General features: G+C 44.6%; 1 protein-coding gene across 1 annotated transcript in view; it reads right to left on the bottom strand.

Moving 5' to 3' along the window:
* Nucleotides 1–1,445: 1,445 nt before the first annotated feature.
* LOC147437584 (protein TORNADO 2-like) overlaps nucleotides 1,446–24,197 on the bottom strand; it is a 38,102-nt gene continuing 15,350 nt past the window's right edge. Inside the window, exon 2 of the mRNA XM_086487101.1 lies at nucleotides 1,446–1,932. Within this exon, the coding sequence (XP_086343227.1) occupies nucleotides 1,576–1,932 (357 nt within the window). The 3' untranslated portion in view covers nucleotides 1,446–1,575. The remainder of the gene's footprint in view (nucleotides 1,933–24,197) is intronic.

The raw sequence follows: 24,197 nt of genomic DNA, 5'->3' as shown, positions 1-24,197 counted from the left end.
TTGCAACGGGGGGTCTCTCGCTCTGAACAGGGGGGAAACTCAGTTTTCCCTCGGGTGCTCTCTCTTTCTCTGTGTGTGTGTGTGTGTGTGTGTGTGTGTGTGTGTGTGTGTGTGTGTGCGCGTGCGCGCGCGCGGGGAAATGGGGCAAAGGCCATTACATGCATGTGCCTAGAAGGCAATGTGTATTTTGGTGAAAAGGCATTGACTACAAGCTATTTAAGAATATATCAATGGTTTCAATAGAACCTTGTTGCAGTAGTGGATAGAATAAAAAGATGGAGTAGGTAATGGGCTCTGGGAGGCCCATTCCACAGGTCATGTGACCAGCGGGAGTCGGGAGCGTGCTATGGAATGGGCTGACCAGAGTCCATTCCCGGCCATCAAGCGTCGCTGCCCTTCTGACACGTCAACAACGAAATTACGACAGCTTGTAATTGATGGCACCTCAACATCGGGAAATTCCAAGCGGTGGCAGACTTGCTGCAGCCGGTGGCTGAGGCGGAATCAGTGCCCCAACGACGGTGATGGATATCGAGCATGTTTTAGAACTCATATTCCCAATTTTTCGAGTACCGATTAAATATTTGATGTTTAAGCTTGCTTTCACAGCTCAAGTTTAAGCTTTCTTTTACAGCTCCAGCCAACAATCTATTGACCTTTTCCAAGCATATAATGCTATAACCAAATCTATTGACCTTTTCCAAGCATATAATACTACAACCAACACATGTTCTATGCAGAAATCTTGAAATCCTACTTGCTCAACCTCATCACAAAAACGGCACGCCACAAGCTCATATTTCGAATGGCATCTTACAATATTTGGCCAAATATCCATAGAAACTTCGCAAGGACTCATACAAAAGCAATCCAAAAATTGTACCATTTGTGGAGCCACAAAAGTAAGAAATCATGTACATTACGAACACAAATGGAATCTCCACCTTGAACATACTATATACATTTATACTATCTCCATGCCATACTTTCGAGAACCTTACGCTATGGACGATGCACCTAATTGCATATCTTTGGAAACCCTCGAACTATCAATCATGTATGCAAACAAGAAAAACCATCTAAACTACTACATTTGTCAAAAGATCGATTTTAAGAACTTGAGACTGTTAGCAACATGTAGAGCCAATTCAACTACTATTTTAGTCTTCCATATACTACATACACCACATGAAAGTGAACTAGACACATAAATGGAGCCTACTAGTCAAGAACTCAAACCACTTTTCCTTGTCTCGAATAATCTTTCTATCATCCAAGTGTGGTAAATTGGTTATCTAAGCTCCCTCTTGAGTTCAAGACTTGTCCGATAGATCTTTGATGTCTCTTGGGATTGTTCCTAGATATTAAAACTTTACTTCTTCCTCTTCTTCTTCTTCTTCTTCTCTCTCTCTCTCTCTCTCTCTCTCTCTCTCTCCATCCATCCATTAACAACCAAGTTGTTTTCTATAACACAGATGACACAAGATAACAATAAAAGACTCAAAAGAGTAATGAACATGGAGGAGGCATATACATGATACAGAGGGGAGGGGGTTTTTGTGGTGGCAATGGAGGCTAGTAGGCAGAGCTGCGAAACCAGTTGCGACGCCTCCAGCTGCGAGAGCGGTACTGTTCCTCGTACCGCTTGAAGAGATCCTCAGTTTGGGCATTGCGGAAGGCGCAGCAGCCGATGATGTAGACGATGATCAACACAACCAGCACAACGACGCAGAGAATAGCAACGTTACGCCACTCGCGTTTGATATTTGCCACCACACCTGCGCGGCAAGCGTCGCAAGCATAGCAAAGCACTCCCAGGTCGTTACTCCACTTTGAACAGTCTGCCTCTGCGTCCTTATTGCTGGGATTGTTCCACGTCGTTGGCCCGGCTATGGCATACCCGCATATGGCCGGTGGAATGCAGCACCCCGACTGCACACAATTTAACATCCACGGCCTTAGCTATAAGGTGTGCTCTTACTTTGTGTGTGTGTGTGTGTGTATGAGAGAGAGAGAGAGAGAGAGAGAGAGAGAGAGAGAGGGTGTCATAATATATTACAACGTTATAAAAACTTCTTTTATTTCTAGCATTATTGATCAAAGATAAAAACAATAGCATAAGTAAGCATGCATAGATGTTAAACTATAAGAAAGAACGTGAAAGCATAAAATCTGACTATAATGCCACACATTTTTACATGTTGAAAGATGTGCTGTGTGAAGCCAATCCGTGAAATATGTATAGTATGTACCGTGCATATGGTTGCAGAGATTTTCATGAATGAAAAGAGGCAACAAAATGATTTTCATAGACAAAAAGATTTCTTGATCAACGCTCGAGGCTTTAGCAATGAGAAAAGCAAGGTGTTTCTTATATCACCTTCTAAGAGAGAGTTTGTTTTAAAGCTAGAGACAACTAGGCTAAGGACGACTCTAGGGAAGGTGATAGTGTTGGCTACAATAAGCTGTCAAAAAATGGTCACCATTGTTGTCCTCCTGAACACGTGCAATTTGACTAGCCCAAATGTTTCATGTGGTTTTTGAGTAAATAGACAGGTTCCACTAGGTTCAATGGATTTCCATCGTTTTGAGGTGCCAATGCACATTCCTATCTCTTTGCTCAATAGAAAGTCCATTGAAACTTGACTGAAGAACACCATTGTGATCTCAATAGCCTTTAATTCCCTAGATGCAAAGTCCTCGTGGATATAGTCCAAAAATGAAATAGACCAAGGTCTGTAACTTGGTCCAAATATGAAAACCTGGGCAATAGAGATTGCTTTCCCATATGTGAGACATGCCTACGAGGGAGGTGTGTGCTTTTGAAGGCATGTTTAAAGACATGCCATACAAACGTGGGGTCTGCTTTACAAGCTTAGGATGAAGAGCACCAACCAATGGGAGTGCTGAAGATTCTATTTCGTTTCGTTTTTGGGCCACGCGGCCCTCATCACACCCCTCAAGGTGGAGATTCTAAGGAAAGTAGTCTCGAGTGTGAAAGTTATCTTATATACAAAAATAATCTTACATACTTTCGTAATCTTGGGGACATGCTACTTTGAGGATTAAACCCACAACCCAAGCTTAAGAGAAGCATGTTTGTAGATAGTGGGAACTTGCCCCAAGAGATAGTCTACACAGAAGCGGCTTCTACACATTAGTTAGGAGTCACAAGTTGTCACTAGTTCGTAATTGTACAGTCAGTCAAAACCCAATACTGAATTAGACAAGATTCCTCATGGGAGATCTCTCTAAATTGTCATGTACAAGCACCCAAGGCTTTCCCAAGGCTCCCTTGGCGATAACTTGCAATTTCGGTGCCCTTAGCCTGCAAAAAAACACAGCAGGCTGTAATTCCCTGTTTCGCATCATTTTGAAGGGAGCAAACATGTCTACGCGTGTGTCAAGAGGTCCCGCACGCAATGGAACAGTTCCCCTTTAAATCAGACGAGTTTTCACACGAGAAAACTCTTCGTTTTCGCATTCCTTTGCGATGGAACTGTGCATACTTAAAGGGGATTAGCGATTAGCTAATCCGGTTCCTGTACAAAAGGCTCTTGCCTTGGCAAACACGCATAAACCCCCCAGAACTGTACATGGTCATCTAAGGAGTCCAACTAGAGGGGCATTACCATATGTGCAAAGGGGAGAGAGAGAGAGAGAGAGAGAGAGAGAGAGAGAGAGAGAGAGAGATGCGCGAGAGCAAATCATCGCGCTACATACAGGAAGGGAGAAGGCAAGCTTTCCATTAAAGCTGTGATCACCTGCACCCACTACTCACACACACTGTGTAGCACACTTATGAAGTCCAAAAATCAGCGTCCAACTCAAATTTGGGCGCCCCCTCTTAGATGAGGCTTTTGGAACGTGTGTGTTGGCATGCATGCAGCTTCCCTACTGCCAAGTGTCCATTTGACTCCCTATGGTTTAATTTCCTAGTACCCACCAACTTATAAAGTCTTGCCGAGGAGCCTAAATGACTTTGAATTGAGCCTAGCCAACCTTTTACTGCTCGGATTTCAGTGCCAACTAGCCCTACCATCTCATGGACACCTGCCCTTCCTGACTACGAGTGAGACTGTCGGCCACTGACCGTTTCACACTAGCCATGCAATGTACGGGCATTTGTGATTTTAACAAGAGGGTCCCAAAAATTAAATAAAAATCAAGGGAAAGAAACCAACAAATATATATAGTGGTTGTCACAGTCTTGTGACATAAGAGTATGATGTCAGATGTCAAAGCTTTTTGTAGAGCATGTGATCTTTGTCAGAGAATGGGCAGACCTAATGCAACGTATATGACATCTCTGGCCACAACACAATCATTGGGAATATTCATGAAATAAAGTTTGGATTGCATAGGACCCTTCAAGAAAGTATATAGTGATAGCTACATGTTATGTCAACAAATGGGTAGAGACAAAAACCCTGCCTAACAATACAACCAAGTCCAGAGTATGGTTCTTATATGAACATATCAATGTCAATATGGTTGCCAGATAGAGATAGTTTCACATCAAGGGACTCATTTCATAAATGAAACAATTCAAATCCTGACTGAAATCTTTTCCATCAAGCGTCAAAAGTCCACACCTGTCACAAACTGCAGACGTGTCAAGCCACTGAAGAACGGAGCCGACTTGCAGGTCCCGGCTAAAGGGCCTAAACCCTAAGAAGAACAAGCAACAGCAGAAGAAGTCGTCCTACCAACTTATGGGACCCTGTCCGATGGGGCCCAAGTGACAAAGGAATTAAAAATAAATCTGGACCCTCACTTGTGCAAAAACTGATGACGTGGCAATTGTACAGACAGCCCGGATTTTCTGTTGACAGTGCTGACATGGCACATTTCCGCAAAACATGCTGACAATGCTGACGTGGCAGTTGTACGGATTTTCGTGATTTACGTTGGCAGCTTTTGGACATCGCTGTTGGACCAGATGCTTTTGAGTTTGAAGGCTTTTCATGTAAACTGCTTTTGGGGCCTAGGGCCTTTAAATATGAGGCCATGGGCTCATTCTCTGGCATGCTTCTGGACGAAGGTGCAGAGGATGGAGCAGCGGCTCGTACTTTGATGATGCAATATAAAGAACTACCGAAAAAATACCGGCTTGGCATCCCTTTCGGTATTTCTTTATATTGCATCATCAAAGTACAAGCCGGTACTCCATCCTCTGCACCTTCGTCCATAAGCATGCCAGAGAATGAGCCCATGGCCTCATATTTAAAGGCCCTAGGCCTCAAAAGCAGTTTACATGAAAAGCCTTCAAACTCAAAAGCATCTGATCGAACAACGATGCCCAAAAGCTGCCAACATAAATCATGAAAATCCATACAACTGCCACGTCAGCATTGTCAGCGTGTCACAAATTGGTGACGTGGCTGCCCAATACACACACACACACCTTTGGCAAGAAACAGTCCCTGGAAAGCAAGCTTGTCTTGTTGACATGGCACTACCGTACGAAGTCCCGAAAATGGCGCCGGAAAACGCGGAAACTGTACAGACTTGCTCACGTGGCAGATTGCGTTAAAAAAAAAGCAGTGCCAGCTTTTGGCTTGCTTTATTCTATGCAAGAGAAAGAGAGAGAGCCTTGTTGCTTTATATTAATCAAGCAATGTCTTGTGAGAGGATATGCTTTATTTGTGAAAGCTTTAGATTTTCAGCTTTTGGGCTCTGCTTTTGGCATCCCTTGTAAAACCTTTATAAGTGTAGTTGGGCTCCCACTTCTCATAGCATCTGGACGCAGAGTCTGAGAGTGAGACCCAACCACTCCCGTGTACTATGTGCAACAGATTAATACAAAAAGAAATACCAAGAAGGGCGCCAGTCTTTGGGGCCAATATCTCTAGGCACGGATCTTCGTCGGGCCGTGTCGAATCAATTGTGAACTGTGAACTGTTTTGAAGTGAATTCCTGTCGTGTCGCGGTAGAATCTTGACTTGGAGTGTCCAAGTTTGTTACAGTGGTATCAAAGCACGGCCGATTTCTCTTCAACCGGGAAATCCGATCCTTTTTACACGGCACTTATGGATTCAGACAGAGATCAATCGACTTCCTCTGCATCCGGAGATGCGGGAAGAAATCACAAAGAAGATTCAAGCGAGGACTATGGCCCACCTCGGCCTACTCAGGCGGAGCTTGAAGAGATGGAGCGTCGACGATTGATTGACGATGCAACAAAGATGATGCTAAATTTTGCGAAGGACCTGAATTTGCAAAATTTATGACCCAGACCTCCTTCCTTGAGGTGCATTCACAGTGGCGGCAAACCACAAAACCACCCCTCAAACCGGCACTCAAGAAACCTCCTACTCCAAGGATGTTTACAAAGCAAGAATTAGAAGAGGTGGTTGACACACAGATTTCTCAGCTTTTTGACACACAGAACAAAGCTGAAAAGCACGACAAAAAGCAGAAGAAAGGAATCGACTTCCCGGGTTATTTGGGTCATCAATCTGCTTTTGCCTTGGCAAGAAAGAAGAAAAAGCATGTCAGATTTGAAGGAGTATCTAGTTCTTCTTCTTCTAGCAGTTCTAGCTCTTCTGACTTGAGCGAAGAAGAAAGAAAAGGGAAAAAGCAAAGCTTCGGAAAGGGCAAGAAAAAGGCAAAGAAGCCTAGATTTCGCCCAGTTTCTGACAGTTCTACAAAGGACTCGTCTTTAGACAATTCAGACTCCGATGATCACAGGTTCTATGCAAAGAAGAAGAATTTTTACAAAGCCAACCAGTATGACTTTCAAGAGGAGAAAAGCAAAAAAGTCCGAGATTTTAAAGGTGGACAATCAATTAAATTTGACACGTTTTCTGGATATCGAGATGCTTCGAAGGCTTTGGCCTTCATACAGCAGTTTGACATAGCTTTCTCTGGACGGCGTTACTCAGAGCACTCCAAGCTTCGGAGGGCTACCTCTTACTTCAAGGGAAATGCTCGAACTTAGTGGTCCACGCTTCTATTGAACAAGACAGTGCCAATTAAATGGCTGAAATTTAAAAGGCTTTCTATTTCTTCTTGGTTGACTCGGGAGTACGAACGCGACATACAAACTGCTTGGAACCATCTTCGGATGACCAAGAAGGATACATTGGACGCATATTGCGAGAGATTCTAGAGCTCTTTTCTACCAGCCTCTTCATTTAAGAAGATCTCGTTCAAAGAACAGATTGAGCGGTTTACCTTGGGACTTCCTACAGAGATCCGAGATGACTGCTTAGAGCAAAAGTCAGATTCCATTCAGGAACTGATGAGTCATGCGAAACGGGGTTTTGCCATTCATTCAGGCAATTTGATCTACCCCACATATGAAATCATGACGCAAAGGACCGAAAAGACTTCGAACAATGAAAGTAGAAAGAGGAAGAGCAACCCAAAAAAGAAAGAAAAGGATGCACGACCCAAGCTCACTCTTTGAGAGAGAGCTCTCTACATCAAAGAGGGGAAATGCTTTGGATGCGGGGAAACTGGGCATATCTCCGCGAAGTGCCCTCAAAAGGTACCAAAAGAACAAAACGACAAGGATGAAGACAGGCGTGAGGGTTCAAAAGCAGCTGAGGAACGTGGACGAAAAGGCAAGATGAAAGCAGGACTGGTTTCAGATTGCATGGGTACTGACCCAAGCACGATTGACGAGAGTACACAACTTTGCCGAGCTTGGGGCAAAATGAAAGACCAAGAAGCTTTGATTTTCTTTGATGGAGGATCCAAGGCCCACTTCATTTCACCTGAATTGGCGGCGCGGCTCGAGATCACACCCGATCGGATGGGACCACTAGCAGAGGCAATTCTAGCGGCACCCAACAGGGACGTAGCCATTACACCTGTCATTGGCAAACTTCGATTGCATTGTCAGGGGTATTTGGGACACGAGGACTTCTACATAATGCCCTTGGAAGGTTGTGATGTCCTCCTGGGAATTCCCTGGTACCATAAGAACAACGCCGTGGTCGACTATCGGACAAGAAAAGCGACTTTGACTACAGAGAAGGGCCGAACTATTGTACTTGATGTGAAACTTAAGGGCAAGTATATCCCTATTGTATCTGCTTCGGCCGTTTGAAAATTAATGAAATCCAGTCTGTTTGTTTACTCGATCTTTTTGAAAGAGTTGAATGATGAGAATAGGACAAATATGTCTAAACTTAATAAAAAACGCCAAGATTTTCTCCATACTCATGCCAATTGCTTTTCAAAGGGGCTGTCAGGCGAGTTACCACCCGCTTGTCCTGAGGATTATACCATTGATCTGATACCTGGAAGCACACCACCAGACCGGCCACCTTACCGTGTGAGCTGATCCCCGAACGAAGAAATTATAAACCAAGTGAAAGACCTCTTGGAAAAGGGTCTTGTCCAGCCTAATACTTCACCGTACTGCTCTCCAGTGTTGTTGGTTTTGAAGAAAGATGGATCTTGGAGAATGTGCATCGATTATAGAGCTCTCAACAAAATCACCATCAAGAACAGATTTTCGATTCCTAGGATCGATGATATTCTTGACCGACTACAAGGATCCTCGTGTTTTAGCAGGATCGACTTGAAGAGCGGATATCATCAGATCCAAATCGCCCCGGAAGATGTCTACGAGACAGCTTTTCGGACGACTTTTGGGTTATTTGAGTTTTTGGTAATGCCTTTTGGCCTAACCAATGCTCCTGCGACATTTAACCGGATGACGGACAAGATTTTTCGAGAGTACAGACTATTTGTTGGCACTTTCTTTTACGACATCATTGTTTTCTCCAAGGATGAGGTAGAACATCGAGAACATCTGCTACAGGTCTTTCAGGCATTACGAGATCACAAGTTGGTGATTAATGGGAAGAAAAGTGAATTTTTCCTACCAGAGATACACTTTTTGGGACACATTGTCTCAGCAGTAGGAGTGCAGATGGACCCTGCCATGATTGGCCCGATTTGAAGAATGTCCATGAAGTTAGAAGCTTCTTGGGTTTGTGTTCGTACTACTGAAACCGGCCTGTTCAATCCAAAAAGGGCGGTAGACTTTACTTCAAACCTTGATTTAGCTTTCACCCATTATTAGTCGTCTATTCTACCTGCGCTATAATGACACAAGAGAGGGGAATGGGATACAGATGCTAGAATGCACCTGTATGAGAAGACCAACACTAGATTGGCCCCTAACTTAGGCGCCCCTTTCGGTATTTCTTTATTGTTTAAAAGAGGGAATAAACGCTATGGTTCTTTCCAAGCTACCCCGCACAACCTTGGCTGAATTTTGACTGTTCTGGCCTGATTTCGGTAGCATAACTGTACTAGAACCCTTCACGGTCAGTATTCCCACGCATTAAATGACTTTCCCGATGCATACGGGCACTTTGCAAAACCTGGCGAGAATCTGCAGCACGCTGAATTCTCTGTTTTCAGCCCCGAAAATGCGCCAGATCACTTGTACAGCGGTCCCCTTGTGTCCCCGAACCTCCTGGGGGTATTAGGGTTCGTTTAGAGCCAAACCCTAAACCTGCAAAAATACACAGCAGGCTGTAATTTACTGTTTCGGGCTCCGTTTCGCGTGCCGGTTGCATCCGTAGCAAGTCCTCGAGCTCCCGCACCTGTAGGGCTACTTGCCCTTTGAATCGGACGAGATTTCGAGCGTGAAACCTCTCCGAATCACCTGTACCTGCGGGGGATTAGCCGCTAGCTAATCCTGTACCTGTGCAAGAGGCTCTTGCCTCGGCAATCGTGCATGAACCCACACAACTGTACATTGGTCAAATGAAGAGCCCACTAGAGGGGCATAACATACTGCCAAAGGGGAGAGAGAGGGCAGTGCGTAGCGTGCAAGGCATCACTCCTAGCACCGCACTGTGCATAAGAGGGAAAGCAAGCACTCCATAGCTCTTAACCTGTGACAAAATCTGAAAATGGGGCTCTCCCTCCTTCAAATTCAGCGCCACTTCTTGTTGCATGAGGAAAGTGCACCAGAAGGTGCCACTTGGCACATTTACAAGCATTTTCCCATTTCGGGGTTGCCGCCTAAAAATCTCCCAACCGGTTGCCCAGTTGACTTCACGGAAGAGTAAGAAAATGTTCCCCTTGTCATTCCGGAGGTAATGACGCCAACACATTTTTAGGTCCCAAAATAGCAGTTCCCTAAATTTTAGGAGATGCTGCCATTGTATCTTTCTAGGTCATCTGACCCTCTTTGTACACTGCGGCCACATCCAGAACTGACATGTAGCCTCTGTAGCAAAGGATTCCACTTTGGCTAGTCAATGACCCCACTTTGGCTAACCATAGTCCTTGTCCAACCTTAGCGCTCTCTTGCCCTCAGGCCTGGACTCCCTCTGGACAGTTCCACACTAGCTATGCAATGCAGGGCAGTTAGATTTCCCGAGGGGTGTTTCCAAAAAGTGAGAGTAAATAAATAATAAGAAAGAAATCAACAAAAAGGATAGATAGTAGTCACACGCTGGTGACATACCCCCCTCTTGAAATCTCAAACGTCCTCGTTTGCATCTATGTCGTACATGCTCACAGTCAACACTGATGTATTCAACACCTGTCGACACATGTACGACACATAAATGCTCATTGTCAACCCTGGTGTATTCAACACCTCGTCAACACATGTATTGCCTGCGTGTGAACCCTGTCCCAATGACATAGTGGTAGCTTCGCACTCTGCCATTGCTTTGAGTCACTAACTTTCCAATGACAAAATGGTAGCCACACATTTTGCCACTGTCTTATAGTACACGTTAGGCCCAGTAACACTTTCGAGCATACCCAAACCGACATTTTAAGAATGCAGTTACACATGTACCCTTTAATAGAAGCAATTACTGTATCCTTGACAAACTGACAAGAAATACTCACTTCTATAGCACTAACCAAAGTTTTGGACATTCCATAAGAGCAATTGCCAAACTGACAATCTTTACAGCTCTAACATTCATGTAACAGGTATTTCATTTGAGCTCACTTTAAATACTATGTACATCATTTATTTCAGAAGCCATTGTCACACTGACAATCCATGTAGCTTTGAAACTCAAGGGGTCAAGGTAGGTTGCAAATCGAAGGCTTCAAGGTAAAGTGATAACACAGTTGGTGACTCTACAAGTTCACCTTCTTCCATCCACTTAGAATCCATTGGTGGATAGTTTCTGAACTTTACCAAGTAACGCCTAGCAACCTTGCCTTTCACTTTCCTTTCTTTGTGTGCCAAAATCTGTTCCGGGACCAAGATCTCGTCAAGTTCCTCAACTTCCGGCTGATCTTCAGCTGGCATATCCTCTGGCACATCACCCACATAGGGTCTGAGAAGACTCACATGAAACGCATTGTGAATCTTCCAACTGTCAGGCAATTTCAGCCTATATGCAACATCACTGATTATGTCGCACACTTGAAAAGGCCCATAATAACGCATGCTGAGCTTTGGAAACAGTCTTTCCTTGCCCTTCATCTTCTTTAACCTTGCCTTTTCAAAGCGTAAAAGCACCCAATCACCAAGTGAATATACCACTTCACGACGGTGACGATCAGCTGCTTTCTTTTGCTTTGCCTGAGTCCTTTCTAAGGCCACTTTGACTCTCACAAAGTGATGACGTGGCGGACAGCAGAAACCCTAATTTCTGCCAGAAACCCTGAAATTCCTGCAAACCCTAATTTCTGCCAGAAACCCTGATTTCCGGAAATCGCGGAGGTTGAAATTTATTAAAAGAAAAAATTAATTTTATTTTTTTTTGGGAAATTTTGAGCGACGCAAATCTCAGCTTTTCACTTTGATTTGGGAGAAAGAAAGAGAAAAAGAGAACTTGCTTTTTACTGACTCTCATTGAGAGAGAGAGAATCTGCATTTGCTTTCAAGCTTTTGGGGCTCTGCTCTTGGGCATCCCTTGTAACCTTTAAATTAGTGGTGAGGGCCTCACTTCTCAGAGCATCTGGACGCAGAGTCTGAGAGTGAAACCCTAGCCACTCTCTTGTACTTTGATTTGATTAATATAAAAAGAAATACCGAAAGGGGCGCCAATCTTTGGGGCCAATATCTCTAGGCACGGAACTCCGTCGGGCCAGTGCAAATCTATTGAGATCTGTGAATTGTTTTGGAAGTGGTTATTTGGAGCTGTCGCGGTTGATTCTTGACTTGGGAGTGTCCAAGTCTGTTACAGTGGTATCAGAGCACGGTCGATTTCTCTTCTACGGGAAATCCGATCCCCGAAATTTTTTTTTCCGCGGCACCTATGGCTTCAGGCAATGATCAATCGACTCCCTCTGCATCTGGAGATGCGAGCTGGGATCACAACGAAGATTCGGATAGAGAGTATGGCCCGCCTCGGCCTACTCAGGCGGAGCAAAGAGAGATGGAGCGTCGTCAATTGATTGGCGATACAACAAAGATAATGCTCAATTTTGCCAAGGACCCAAAGATGGTAAAATATATGAACCAGACCTCTTTGGAAGAGGTACAGATGGAGTGGCAGAGAACCACAACACCACTCCCGAAACCCGCTCTCAAGAAACCTTCTGCCTCCAAGAAATATACGGAGAAGGAACTGGAGAACGTGGTTGATGCACGGATTGCTCAGCTTTTTGACGCGCAAAAGAAAGCCAAAAAGCACGGCAAAAAGCAGAAGAAAAGCACTGACTTTCCAGGTTATTTGGGTCGTCAGTCGACTTTTGACAAGGCAAAGAAACAAAAGAAGCGTGTTCGATTTGAAGGAGTACCCAGTTCTTCTTCTTCTTCTTCTTCTGACAGTTCTTCTAGCTCTTCAGATTCGAGCGAAGAAGACAGAAAAGGTAAAAAGCGAAGCAAGAAACAAAGCTTCGGAAAGGGCAAGAAGAAGGCTACATCTCGCCAGAGACTGACAGTTCTACTGAGGACTCGTCTACAGACAGCTCAGATTCCGATGACGGAAAGTTTTATGCGAACAAGAAGAATTTTTACAAAGCCAACCAGTATGACTTTCTCGAAGATAAAAGCAAGAAAGTCCGAGAGTTTAAGGAAGGTGGCCACTCGATCAAGTTTGATACTTTTTCAGGATACTCAAATGCTTCGAAGGCTTTGTCTTTTATACAGCAGTTTGACATCGCTTTCGCTGGAGGACGCTATTCAGAGCACTCCAAGATTCGGAGAGCTGCCTCTTACTTTAAGGGGAATGCTCGTACTTGGTGGTCCACGCTTCTTTTAAACAAGACTGCGCCAGTTAAATGGCTGAAATTTAAGAGGCTTTTTATTTCTTCTTGGTTGACTCAAGAGTTTGAGTGAGATATACGAGCTGCTTGGAACCATCGGATGACCAAGAAAGATACAATCAATGCTTATTGTGAAAGATTCTGGAGCTCTTTTCTACCCGCCTCTTCATTCAAGAAGATCTCGTTCAGAGAACAGATTGAGCGGTTTACCTTGGGTCTACCTACAGAGATCCGAGATCACTCCTTGGAACAAAAGTCAACTTCTATTCAGGAGTTGATGAGTCATGCGAGCGGGGCTTTGTCATTCACTCTGGCAGTCTGACCTACCCCACAGATGAGGCCATGACACAACGAGCCGAACAGACTTCTGGGAATGAAAGTAGAAAGAAAAAAGAGCAACGCAGAGAAAAAAAGGATGCACAACCCAAGCTTACTCCTGAGGAGAGAGCTCACTTCATCAGAGAGGGGAAGTGCTTTGGATGCGGGGAACAGCGACATATCTCCGCGAAGTGCCCTAATAAGGCACAGAAAGACCAGAATGATAAAGACGACGACAGGCCTGAGAGTTCGAGAGCAGCTGAGGAATGTGGCAGAAAAGGCAGATAGAAAAGCAGAACTGGTACAACATGGCGTGGGACCTGCACCGAATCTAATGAATGGAAGTACAAACTTTGCCGCTTTTGGGGCAAAGTGAAGGATCAGGAAGCTCTTTTGAAGGAGCCAAGGCCAACTTCTTTTCACTTGGAATTGGCGGCTCGATTTGGAATTACGCCCAACAAACTGACGCCATAGGCGGAGGTAGTTCGACTGGCACCCGGATGGGATGTTGCCATTACACAGAGCATTGGCAAACTTCGTTTGCAATGACAGGGGTGTTCAGGGCACGCGAGTGACGTTCTACTCAGGATCCCTTGGTACCACAAGAACTACGCCGTGGTTGACTACCCGGCCGAGAAAGCGACTTTGATAAATCAAGGGCTTAGAGATTGTACTTGATGAACTTCAGTTTCTTACTCATTCTTTTGGAAGAGAACTGAACGCTGGATAAAGGTTGAATATGTTTTGACCTGATCAAAAGAACGCCAAGATTTTTCTCCACACTCATGCCGATTGCTTTTCAGAGGGCCTGAAGATCAAACCATTGATCTGATACCTGGAAGCACGCCACCGAATCGGCCACCTTACCGTGTGAGCCGAGTACAGAATGAAAAGATTATGAACCCAATGAAAGACCTCTTGGAAAAGGGTCTTGTCCAGCCTAGTACTTCACCGTATTGCTCTCCAGTGTTGTTGGTTTTGAAGAAAGATGGATCTTGAAGAATGTGCATCGATTATAGCTCTCAACGAAATCACCATCAAGAACAGATTTCCGATTCCTAGGATCGATGATATACTCCACAGGTTACACGGATCCTCGTGCTTTAGCAGGATTGACTTGAAGAGTGGATATCATCATATCAGGATAGCGCCAGGAGATGTCTACAAGACAGCTTTTCGGACGACTTTTGGGTTATTTGAGTTTCTGGTGATGCCTTTTGGCTTAACCAATGCTCCTGCGACATTTAACCGGATGATGGATAGGATTTTTCGAGAGTACAGGCTATTTGTTGGCACTCTCTTTGACGACATCATTGTTTTCTCCAAGAATGAGGCAGAACACAGAGATCATCTGCTTCAAGTCTTTCAGGCATTACGAGATCACACGTTAGTGATTAATGCAAAGAAAAGTGAATTTTTCCTACCAGAGATACACTTTTTGGGACACATTGTGTCAGCAGCAGGAGTGCAACTGGACCGGGCCAAGATAGAGACTATCCTTGATTGGCCCGACTTGAGGAATGTCCATGAAGTTAGAAGCTTCTTGAGACTGTGTTCGTACTACAGGCGGTTCATACGAAAGTTTGCAGAGGTTGCTTCCCCTTTGCCTACCTTGACACAGAAAGGAGTACCTTTTTCGTGGGGACCCACAGAGGTGACTGCCTTTCGGATATTCAAAGAGAAATTGACTACGGGACCTATTTTGACTTTGCCGGACTTGCAGAAGTCATTTGAAGTATATTGTGATGCTTGTGGTCGTAGTCTGGGTGCGGTCTTGATGCAAGAAGGCCATGTCATAGCTTGCGAGAGCCGTTTGTTCTCTAGGCCGGAGATGACAGCACAGATCTATGAGAGAGAGCTTTTGGCGGTTATCCATGCTCTTACTCAGTGGCGGCATTACCTACTCGGAGCGGATTTTACTGTCTTTACAGACCATCAGAGTTTGCGCTACTTCTTGTCACAGAAGCAGCTTTCGGAAAAGCAGATGCGGTGGGCGAACATCTTGTCACAGTTCCACTTCCAAATTGTCCATGTGCAGGGACAGAAGAATGTGGTGGCAGATGCTTTGTCTCGGAAACCGTTGGTTCTGGCTATTTCCGCAATACATCATAGGAGCTTCGAGGATATGGTCGATCAGTATGCCACAGATACAGATTTTGCAGATATTTTCACACGGATACGGGATGGGGAGACAGTAGCGGGATACTCCCTTCGGGAAGGCTACTTGATGAAAAAGACTATGTTGTGCGTTACACAGCCGTTGAGGGATAAGGTTATGACTGAATGCCACTGTCCACCTTTCACGGGTCACCGCGGCATTGCTACCACCATGAAAGGGGTAGAGAGATATTTCTTTTAGCGGAGACTCAGGAGGATGTGGAAGAGTTTGAGCGTAGTTGCTTGGTATGCCAGAAGGTCAAGTTTGACAAGCATAAGGCACAGGGATTGTTACAGCCTTTACCCATACCCACCCGCCCCTGGGAAAATATTGAAATGGATTTCATGTTTGATCTCCCGAGAACACAGAATGATCACGATGATTTTCCAATTACATGGTACGTCAGAGACGATTGTCTCCGACAGAGACCCCAGATTTATGAGTTTGTTTTGGAAGGCAATTTGGAAGAACATTGGCACGCGGTTGCAGTTCTCATCATCGTTCCACTTGTAGACTGACGGGCAATCTGAGATTGCCAATTCAGTGGTTTTAGAGTTATTGAAGTCTTGTATCTCGGATCAGAAGACTCAATGGGAAAAGAACTTACCTTTGGTGGAATTTGCCTACAATAACACGATACACTCTTCGACGCGGAAGACGCCATGTGAGATTGTTGAAAGTGCTGCGAAGGTTCCATCCTTTCTGAGCACGGAAGATTAGATATTGGAAGCGGATGAATATTCGCGAGATTTGGATACGGCTTTTGCCAAGGTTCGCGAGACTTTACAGGAGTCTCAAGAACGACAGAAAAAGGCAGCGGATCGCCATCGTCGCGACTTGAAATTGAAGGAGGATGATTGGGTGCTGTTACTTTTGAGAAGGCACGCCTGCGAAAGAAAAAGAGAAAGGAGAGGCTTTTTCCAAAGCTTAGTATGTGATACTAAGGACCTTTCCAGATCACTGACAAGATAAATGATGTCTCCTTCCGATTGGAACTGGCAGATACTTGAGGATTCATAATGCATTGCATGTGAGTCTCTTGAACCCTGTTAAGGGTGATGTGCCTGATGATGGGGAGCCTGATGAGCAACCCGCAGTGGAAGAAAACGAGGAGATCGTTGTTCCTGAACAGATTTTGGCACATAATGATACGAAGAAAGGCGGTTCTTGGTTTAGTTCAAGAACTTTCCTGTATTTGATGCGAAGTGGATGGAGGAGGAGGACCTAGCAGATACTCCTCGGATTGTGAAACTTTACCTCAATGTTTTGGTTTAGCATAGTCTACTCCAAACGGAACCCAAAAACTTAGCTTGGCCGAAGATCTGGTGCAGTGGGATGCACAAGAGGGGAGTTACTCCGCTCCTTTGTCAACAGATGCCTCGATTTTGATACTGAAGTCACTGATGTCTCTTTGAGCTTCAGGGATACTGAGAGCTGACAGTATTCTGCTGCATGACTTTATGAAATGGAATTCCTGATTATGATACTGATTTGTTCTTGACTTCTTGTGAGTGCAGGAACTGATAGACGAAATGACTGCAGCATTTTGGTCTGATTGATCTCGAATAGACATGGTTGCAATAGGGGTTAGTCAATCGGACATCGATGAGGTCTCGATTGGACCTAGATGTGATTGCTAGCTACATTGCCGATAAATCATGGTCTAAGATCCGAATGAATGTTGAATGTCATGTGATGTCCTGTGATGTCTGGTGATGTCCTGTGATGTCGTGTGATGTGACTGTCGATTTTGTACATGTGCTAGATGTGTGTTCCTAGTACATAGGAACTAACAGTCAGTGTCTGCTAAGACGATTTATGGCTTTTGTCGGTTTTGCAGGCGTAATCGCGGTCGATTACAATGCTTTCAAGAGGGAGGTATGTCACAAAGTGATGACGTGGCGGACAACAGAAACCCTAATTTCTGCCAGAAACCCTGAAATTCTTGCAAACCCTAATTTCTGCCAGAAACCCTAATTTCCGGAAATCCCAGAGGCTGAAATTTTTTTTAAAAAAAATTAAAAGGAAATTTTGAGCGACGCAGATCTCAGGTTTTCGCTTTGATTTGGGAGAAAGAAAGAGAAAAAGAGAACTTGCTTTTTACTGACTCTCATTGAGAGAGAGAGAGAGAGAGAATCTGCTTTTGCTTTCAAGCTTTTGGGGCTCTGCTTTTGGGCATCCCTTGTAACCTTTAAATTAGTGGTGAGGGCCTCACTTCTCAGAGCATCTGGAGCAGAGTCTGAGAGTGAAACCCTAGCCACTCTCTTATACTTTGATTTGATTAATATAAAAAGAAATACCAAAAGGGGCGCCAGTCTTTGGGGCCAATATCTCTAGGCACGGAACTCCGCCGGGCCAGTATTGTGATCTGTGAATTGTTTTGGAAGTGGTTATTTGGAGTTGTCACGGTTGATTCTTGACTTGGGAGTGTCCAAGTCTGTTACATTGACCTTCTTGTACATTTCATCCATGTCCTGAACATACTTATCTGCTTCAAATATCTTGTCCTTTGTATGCAGTATGGGAGGAACTTTCTTGCCACCTTCAACTATCTCAAAAGGTGCCTTGCCAGTTGATGAATGCACTGTATTATTGTATGCATACTCCACCAATGGCAAGTACTGCTCCCACTTTCCTTTATGCTCTGACACATAACACTTCAGCAGATCTAATCATCTAGGACAGTAGAATTTGCCTCTTCTAACTGGCCATCTGTTTGAGGATGAAATGACGAAGAGAATTTGAGCGTTGTGCCCATATTCTCAAACAAGCCTCTCCAGAACAAACTTGTCATGCGTGGATCACGGTCACTAACAATCGACTGTGGCATGCCATGATACTTGAAAATATTGCTCATAAACAAGCGTGCCATCTGATCTGGTTTTATCTTCTTCCTGACAGGAATAAAATGAGCCTATTTGCTAAATCTACAAATAATGGTCCAAATACCATCGTTTCCTATCTACGTTCTCGGAAGATCAAAGATAAAATCCATAGCAATACTTTCCCATGGTTTATCTGGAATAGGTAGTGGTTGCAATAACCCTGGTGCCTTTTGCCTGTCAAACTTGACCTTTTGGCATATTAGGCATTCTCGCACAAAGGCATCCACATCTCTTCTCAATGTAGGCCAGTAGAAGAATGTCTCAACCGCTTTAACTGTAGCATCGATACCACGATGCCCTGCATACGGTGGGACATGACTCTCTTCCATAACTTTGCGTCGCAATGGCTTTGTGACACACAATCTGCCATGCATCATCATGAATCCATCTTTGATGGAGATAGTGTTCATGACGTTGTCCATGCATTAGCTGCTCGAAGACCCTTGCAAAATCTTCATCACTTTCATATTGTTCCCTCATATCATCAAGTTCATGATGATAAGGAATTGACACAGCTGAAATTTGTGGCTTCCTTGACAAGGCATCAGCCACAACATTCTTCTTGCCTTCCACATGCACAATCTGAAAATGGAACATGGACAAGATATTTGCCCATCGCATATGCTTCTCAGATAACTTTGTATGTGTCAAGAAGTAGCGCAAGGTCTGATGGTCCGTTTGGACAACGAAATCTGCACCTAGCAAGTAGTGTTTCCAACTTAAGAGCGCATGAATCACAGCCAATAACTCTTTCTCATAGACCTGCATGGTCATCTCTGGCCCTTGCAAAATTCTGCTCTCATAGGCTACTACCCTGCCATCTTGCATTAGCACTGCACCAATCCTACTACTGCAGGCTTCACACTGGACCACAAACGACTTCCTAAGATCTGGCAACACAATGAATGGATCTGAAGTCATCTTTTCTTTTAAGAGATTAAAAGCTGAAATCTCTTTTTGTGTCCATCTAAAGGTGACTGCCTTCTTTTGAAGAGCATGTAAAGGTGAAGCAATCTCAGCGAAATTTCAGATAAACCTTCTGTAATAGGAGCTCAGTCCCAAGAAGCTTCGGACATCATGCACCGTCTTCAAATCTGGCCATGACTTGATCGCTTCAACTTTTGCAGGATCCATTCTGACACCATCCTTTGAGACAATGTGTCCCAGAAAGTGAATCTCTTCCAGAAAAAACTCACTTTTCTTTGCATTGATGAGCAACTTATGACTGCGTAACTCTTTGAACACAATGGCCAAGTGATGCCTATGCTCCTCTTCATTCTTTGAGTAGACTATCATGTCATCAAAGAATGTACCAACAAACTGCTGGTGTGGACGGAAAATTCTGTCCATCATCCTATTGAACGTAACAGGAGCATTTGTGAGACCAAAGGGCATCACTAAAAATTCGTAAAGGCCAAACGTCGTTCTAAAAGCAGTCTTGTGCACATCCTCTGATCTAATGCGTATCTGATGGTACCCACTCTTTAGATCTATCCTGCTAAACATAGCTGCTGTCACAAAGTGATGACGTGGCGGACAGCAGAAATCCTAATTTCTGCCAGAAACCCTAAAATTCCTGCAAACCCTAATTTTTGCCAGAAACCCTAAATTTCGGAAATCGCGGAGGCGAATTATTATTAAAAAAAAAAAAATGGAAAATGATGAGCGACGCGAATTTTGCTTTTGCTTTTTTTTATATAAAAAAAAGAGAAAAGACTTTCTAAGAGAGAGAGAGAACTAATGCTTTTGATTTTAAAAGCTTTTGGGGCTCTGCTTTTGGGCATCCCTTGTAACCTTTAAATTAGTGGTGAGGGTCTCACTTCTCAGGGCATCTGGACGCAGAGTCTGAGAGTGAAACCCTAACCGCTCTCTTGTACTTTGATGATGGATTAATACAAAAAGAAATACCGAAAGGGGCGCCAGTCTTTGGGGCCAATATCTCTAGGCACGGAACTCCGCCGGGCCAGTGCAAATCTATTGTGATCTGTGATTGTTTTGAAGTGGTTATTTGGAGCTGTCGCGGTTGATTCTTGACATGGAGTGTCCAAGTCTGTTACAGTGGTATCAGAGCACGGCCGATTTCTCTTCTACGGGAAATCCGATCTCCGAATTTTTTTTTCCGCGGCACCTATGGCTTCAGGCAATGATCAGTCGACTCCCTCTGCATCTGGAGATGCGGGCTGGGATCACAACGAAGATTCAGGCAGAGAGGATGGCCCGCCTTGGCCTACTTAGGCGGAGCGGCGAGAGATAGAGCGTCGCCAGTTGATCAGCGATGCAACAATGATGATGCTCAATTTTGCCAAGGACCCGAAGATGGCAAAATATATGAACCAGACCTCTTTGGAAGAGGTACAGATGGAGTGGCAGAGAACCACAACACCACTCCCGAAACCCGCTCTCAAGAAACCTTCTGCCTCCAAGAAATATACGGAGAAGGAACTGGAGAACGTGGTTGATGCACGGATTGCTCAGCTTTTTGACACGCAAAAGAAAGCCAAAAAGCACGGCAAAAAGCAGAAGAAAGGCACTGACTTCCCGGGATATTTGGGTCGTCGATCGACATTTGACAAGGCAAAGAAATTGAAGAAGCGCGTCAAGTTTGAAGACCTATCCAGTTCTTCTTCTTCTTCTTCTGACAGTTCTTCTAGCTCCTCGGATTCGAGCGAAGAAGACAGAAAAGGTAAAAAGCGAAGCAAGAAGCAACGCTTTGGAAAGGGCAAGAGAAAGGCAAAGAAGGCTAAATCTCGCCCAGAGACTGACAGTTCTACTGAGGACTCGTCTACCGACAGCTCAGGTTCCGATGACGGAAAGTTTTATGCGAACAAGAAGAATTTTTACAAAGCCAACCAATATGACTTTCTCGAAGATAAAAGCAAGAAAGTCCGAGAGTTTAAGGAAGGTGGCCACTCGATCAAGTTTGATACTTTTCAGGATACTCAGATGCTTCGAAGGCTTTGTCTTTTATACAGCACTTTGACATCGCTTTCGCGGGAGGACGCTATTCAGAGCACTCCAAGATTCGGAGAGCTGCCTCTTACTTTAAGGGGAATGCTCGTACTTGGTGGTCCACGCTTCTATTAAGCAAGACTGTGCCAATTACATGGCTGAAATTCAAGAGGCTTTTTATTTCTTCTTGGTTGACTCAAGAGTTTGAGCGAGACATACGAGCTGCTTGGAACCATCTCCGGATGACCAAGAGCGATACAGTGAATTCTTATTGTGAAAGATTCTGGAGCTCTTTTCTACCCGCCTCTTCATTCAAGAAGATCTCGTTCAGAGAACAGATTGAGCGGTTTACCTTGGGTCTACCTACAGAGATCCGAGATCACTGCTTGGAACAGAAGTCGGCTTCTATTCAGGAGTTGATGAGTCATGCGAAGCGGGGCTTTGCCATTCACTCTGGTAGTCTGACCTACCCTACAGATGAGGCCATGACACAACGAGCCGAACAGACTTCTGGGAATGAAAGTAGAATGAAAAAGAGCAACCCAGAGAAAAAAAAGGATGCACGACCCAAGCTTACTCCTGAGGAGAGAGCTCGCTTCATCAGAGAGGGGAAGTGCTTTGGATGCGGGGAACATGGACATATTTCCGCGAAGTGCCCTGATAAGGCACAGAAAGAACAGAATGATAAAGACGACGACACGTCTGAGAGTTCGAGAGCAGCTGAGGAATGTGGCAGAAAAGGCAGATAGAAAAGCAGAACTGGTACCACATGGCGTGGGACTTGCACCGAATCAAATGAATGAAAGTACAAACTTTGCCGTTTTTTTTTGGGGCAAAGTGAAGGATCAGGAAGCTCTTTTGAAGGAGCCAAGGCCAACTTCTTTTCACTTGGAATTGGCGGCTCGATTTGGAACTGCGCCCGACAGACTGACGCCACAGGCGGAGGTAGTTCGACTGGCACCCGGATGGGATGTTGCCATTACACCGAGCATTGGCAAACTTCGTTTGCAATGACAGGGGTGTTCAGGGCACGTGAGTGACGTTCTACTCGGGATCCCTTGGTACCACAAGAACTACGCCGTGGTTGACTACCGGGCCGAGAAAGCGACTTTGATAAATGAAGGGCTTAGAGATTGTACTTGATGAACTTCAGTTTTCTTACTCATTCTTTTGGGAGAACTGAACGATGGATAAAGGTTGAATATGTTTTGACCTGAAGAAAAGAACGCCAAGATTTTTTTTCTCCACGCTCATGCCGATTGCTTTTGAGAGGGCCTCAAGATCATACCATTGATCTGATATCTGGAAGCACGCCACCGAATCGGCCACCTTATCGTGTGAGCCGAGTACAGAATGAAAAGATTATGAACTCAGTGAAAGACCTCTTGGAAAAGGGTCTTGTCCAGCTTAGTACTTCACCGTATTGCTCTCCAGTGTTGTTGGTTTTGAAGAAAGACGGATCTTGGAGAATATGCATTGATTATAGCACTCTCAACGAAATCACCATCAAGAACAGATTTCCGATTCCTAGGATCGATGATATACTCGACAGGTTACAGGGATCCTCGTGCTTTAGTAGGATTGACTTGAAGAGTGGATATCATCAGATCAGGATAGCGCCAGGAGATGTCTACAAGACAGCTTTTCGGACGACTTTTGGGTTATTTGAGTTTTTGGTGATGCCTTTTGGCTTAACCAATGCTCCTACGACATTTAACCGGATGATGGATAGGATTTTTCGAGAGTACAGGCTATTTGTTGGCACTTTCTTTGACGACATCATTGTTTTCTCCAAGAATGAGGCAGAACACAGAGATCATCTGCTTCAAGTCTTTCAGGCATTACGAGATCACACATTAGTGATTAATGCTACGAAAAGTGAATTTTTCCTACCAAAGATACATTTCTTGGGACACATTGTGTCAACAGCAGGAGTGCAAATGAACCCGCCCAAGATAGAGACTATCCGTGATTGGCCCGATTTGAGGAATGTCCATGAAGCTAGAAGCTTCTTGGGACTGTGTTCGTACTACAGGCAGTTCATACGAAAGTTTGCAGAGGTTGCTTCCCCTTTGCATACCTTGACACAGAAAGGAGTACCTTTTTCGTGGGGACCCACAGAGGTGACTACCTTTCAGACGTTGAAAGAGAAATTGACTACGGGACCTATTTTCACTTTGCCGGACTTGCAGAAGTCATTTGAAGTATTTTGTGATGCTTGTGGTCGTAGTCTGGGTGCGGTCTTGATGCAAGAAGGCCATGTCATAGCTTACGAGAGCCGTTTGTTCTCTAGGCCGGAGATGACAGCACAGATCTATGAGAAAGAGCTTTTGGCGGTTATCCATGCTCTTACTCAGTGGCGGCATTACCTACTCGGAGCGGATTTTACTGTCTTTACAGACCATCAGAGTTTGCGCTACTTCTTGTCACAGAAGCAGCTTTCGGAAAAACAGATGCGGTGGGTGAACATCTTGTCATAGTTCCACTTCCAGATTGTCCATGTGCACGGACAGAAGAATGTGGTGGCAGATGCTTTGTCTCGGAAACCGTTGGTTCTGGCTTTTTCCGCGATACATCATAGGAGCTTCGAGGATATGGTCGATCAGTATGCCATAGATACAGATTTTGCAGATATTTTCACACGGATACGGGATGGGGAGACAATAGCGGGATACTCCCTTCGGGAAGGCTACTTGATGAAAAAGACTATGTTGTGCGTTACACAG

The sequence above is a fragment of the Adiantum capillus-veneris genome, chromosome 17 (genome assembly GCF_014529385.1).
Source record: "Adiantum capillus-veneris isolate H3 chromosome 17, ASM1452938v2, whole genome shotgun sequence".
NCBI lineage: Eukaryota > Viridiplantae > Streptophyta > Polypodiopsida > Polypodiales > Pteridaceae > Adiantum > Adiantum capillus-veneris.
The sequence above is the reverse complement of the archived record's forward strand: the minus strand, read 5'-3'. Positions and strand labels throughout refer to the sequence as shown.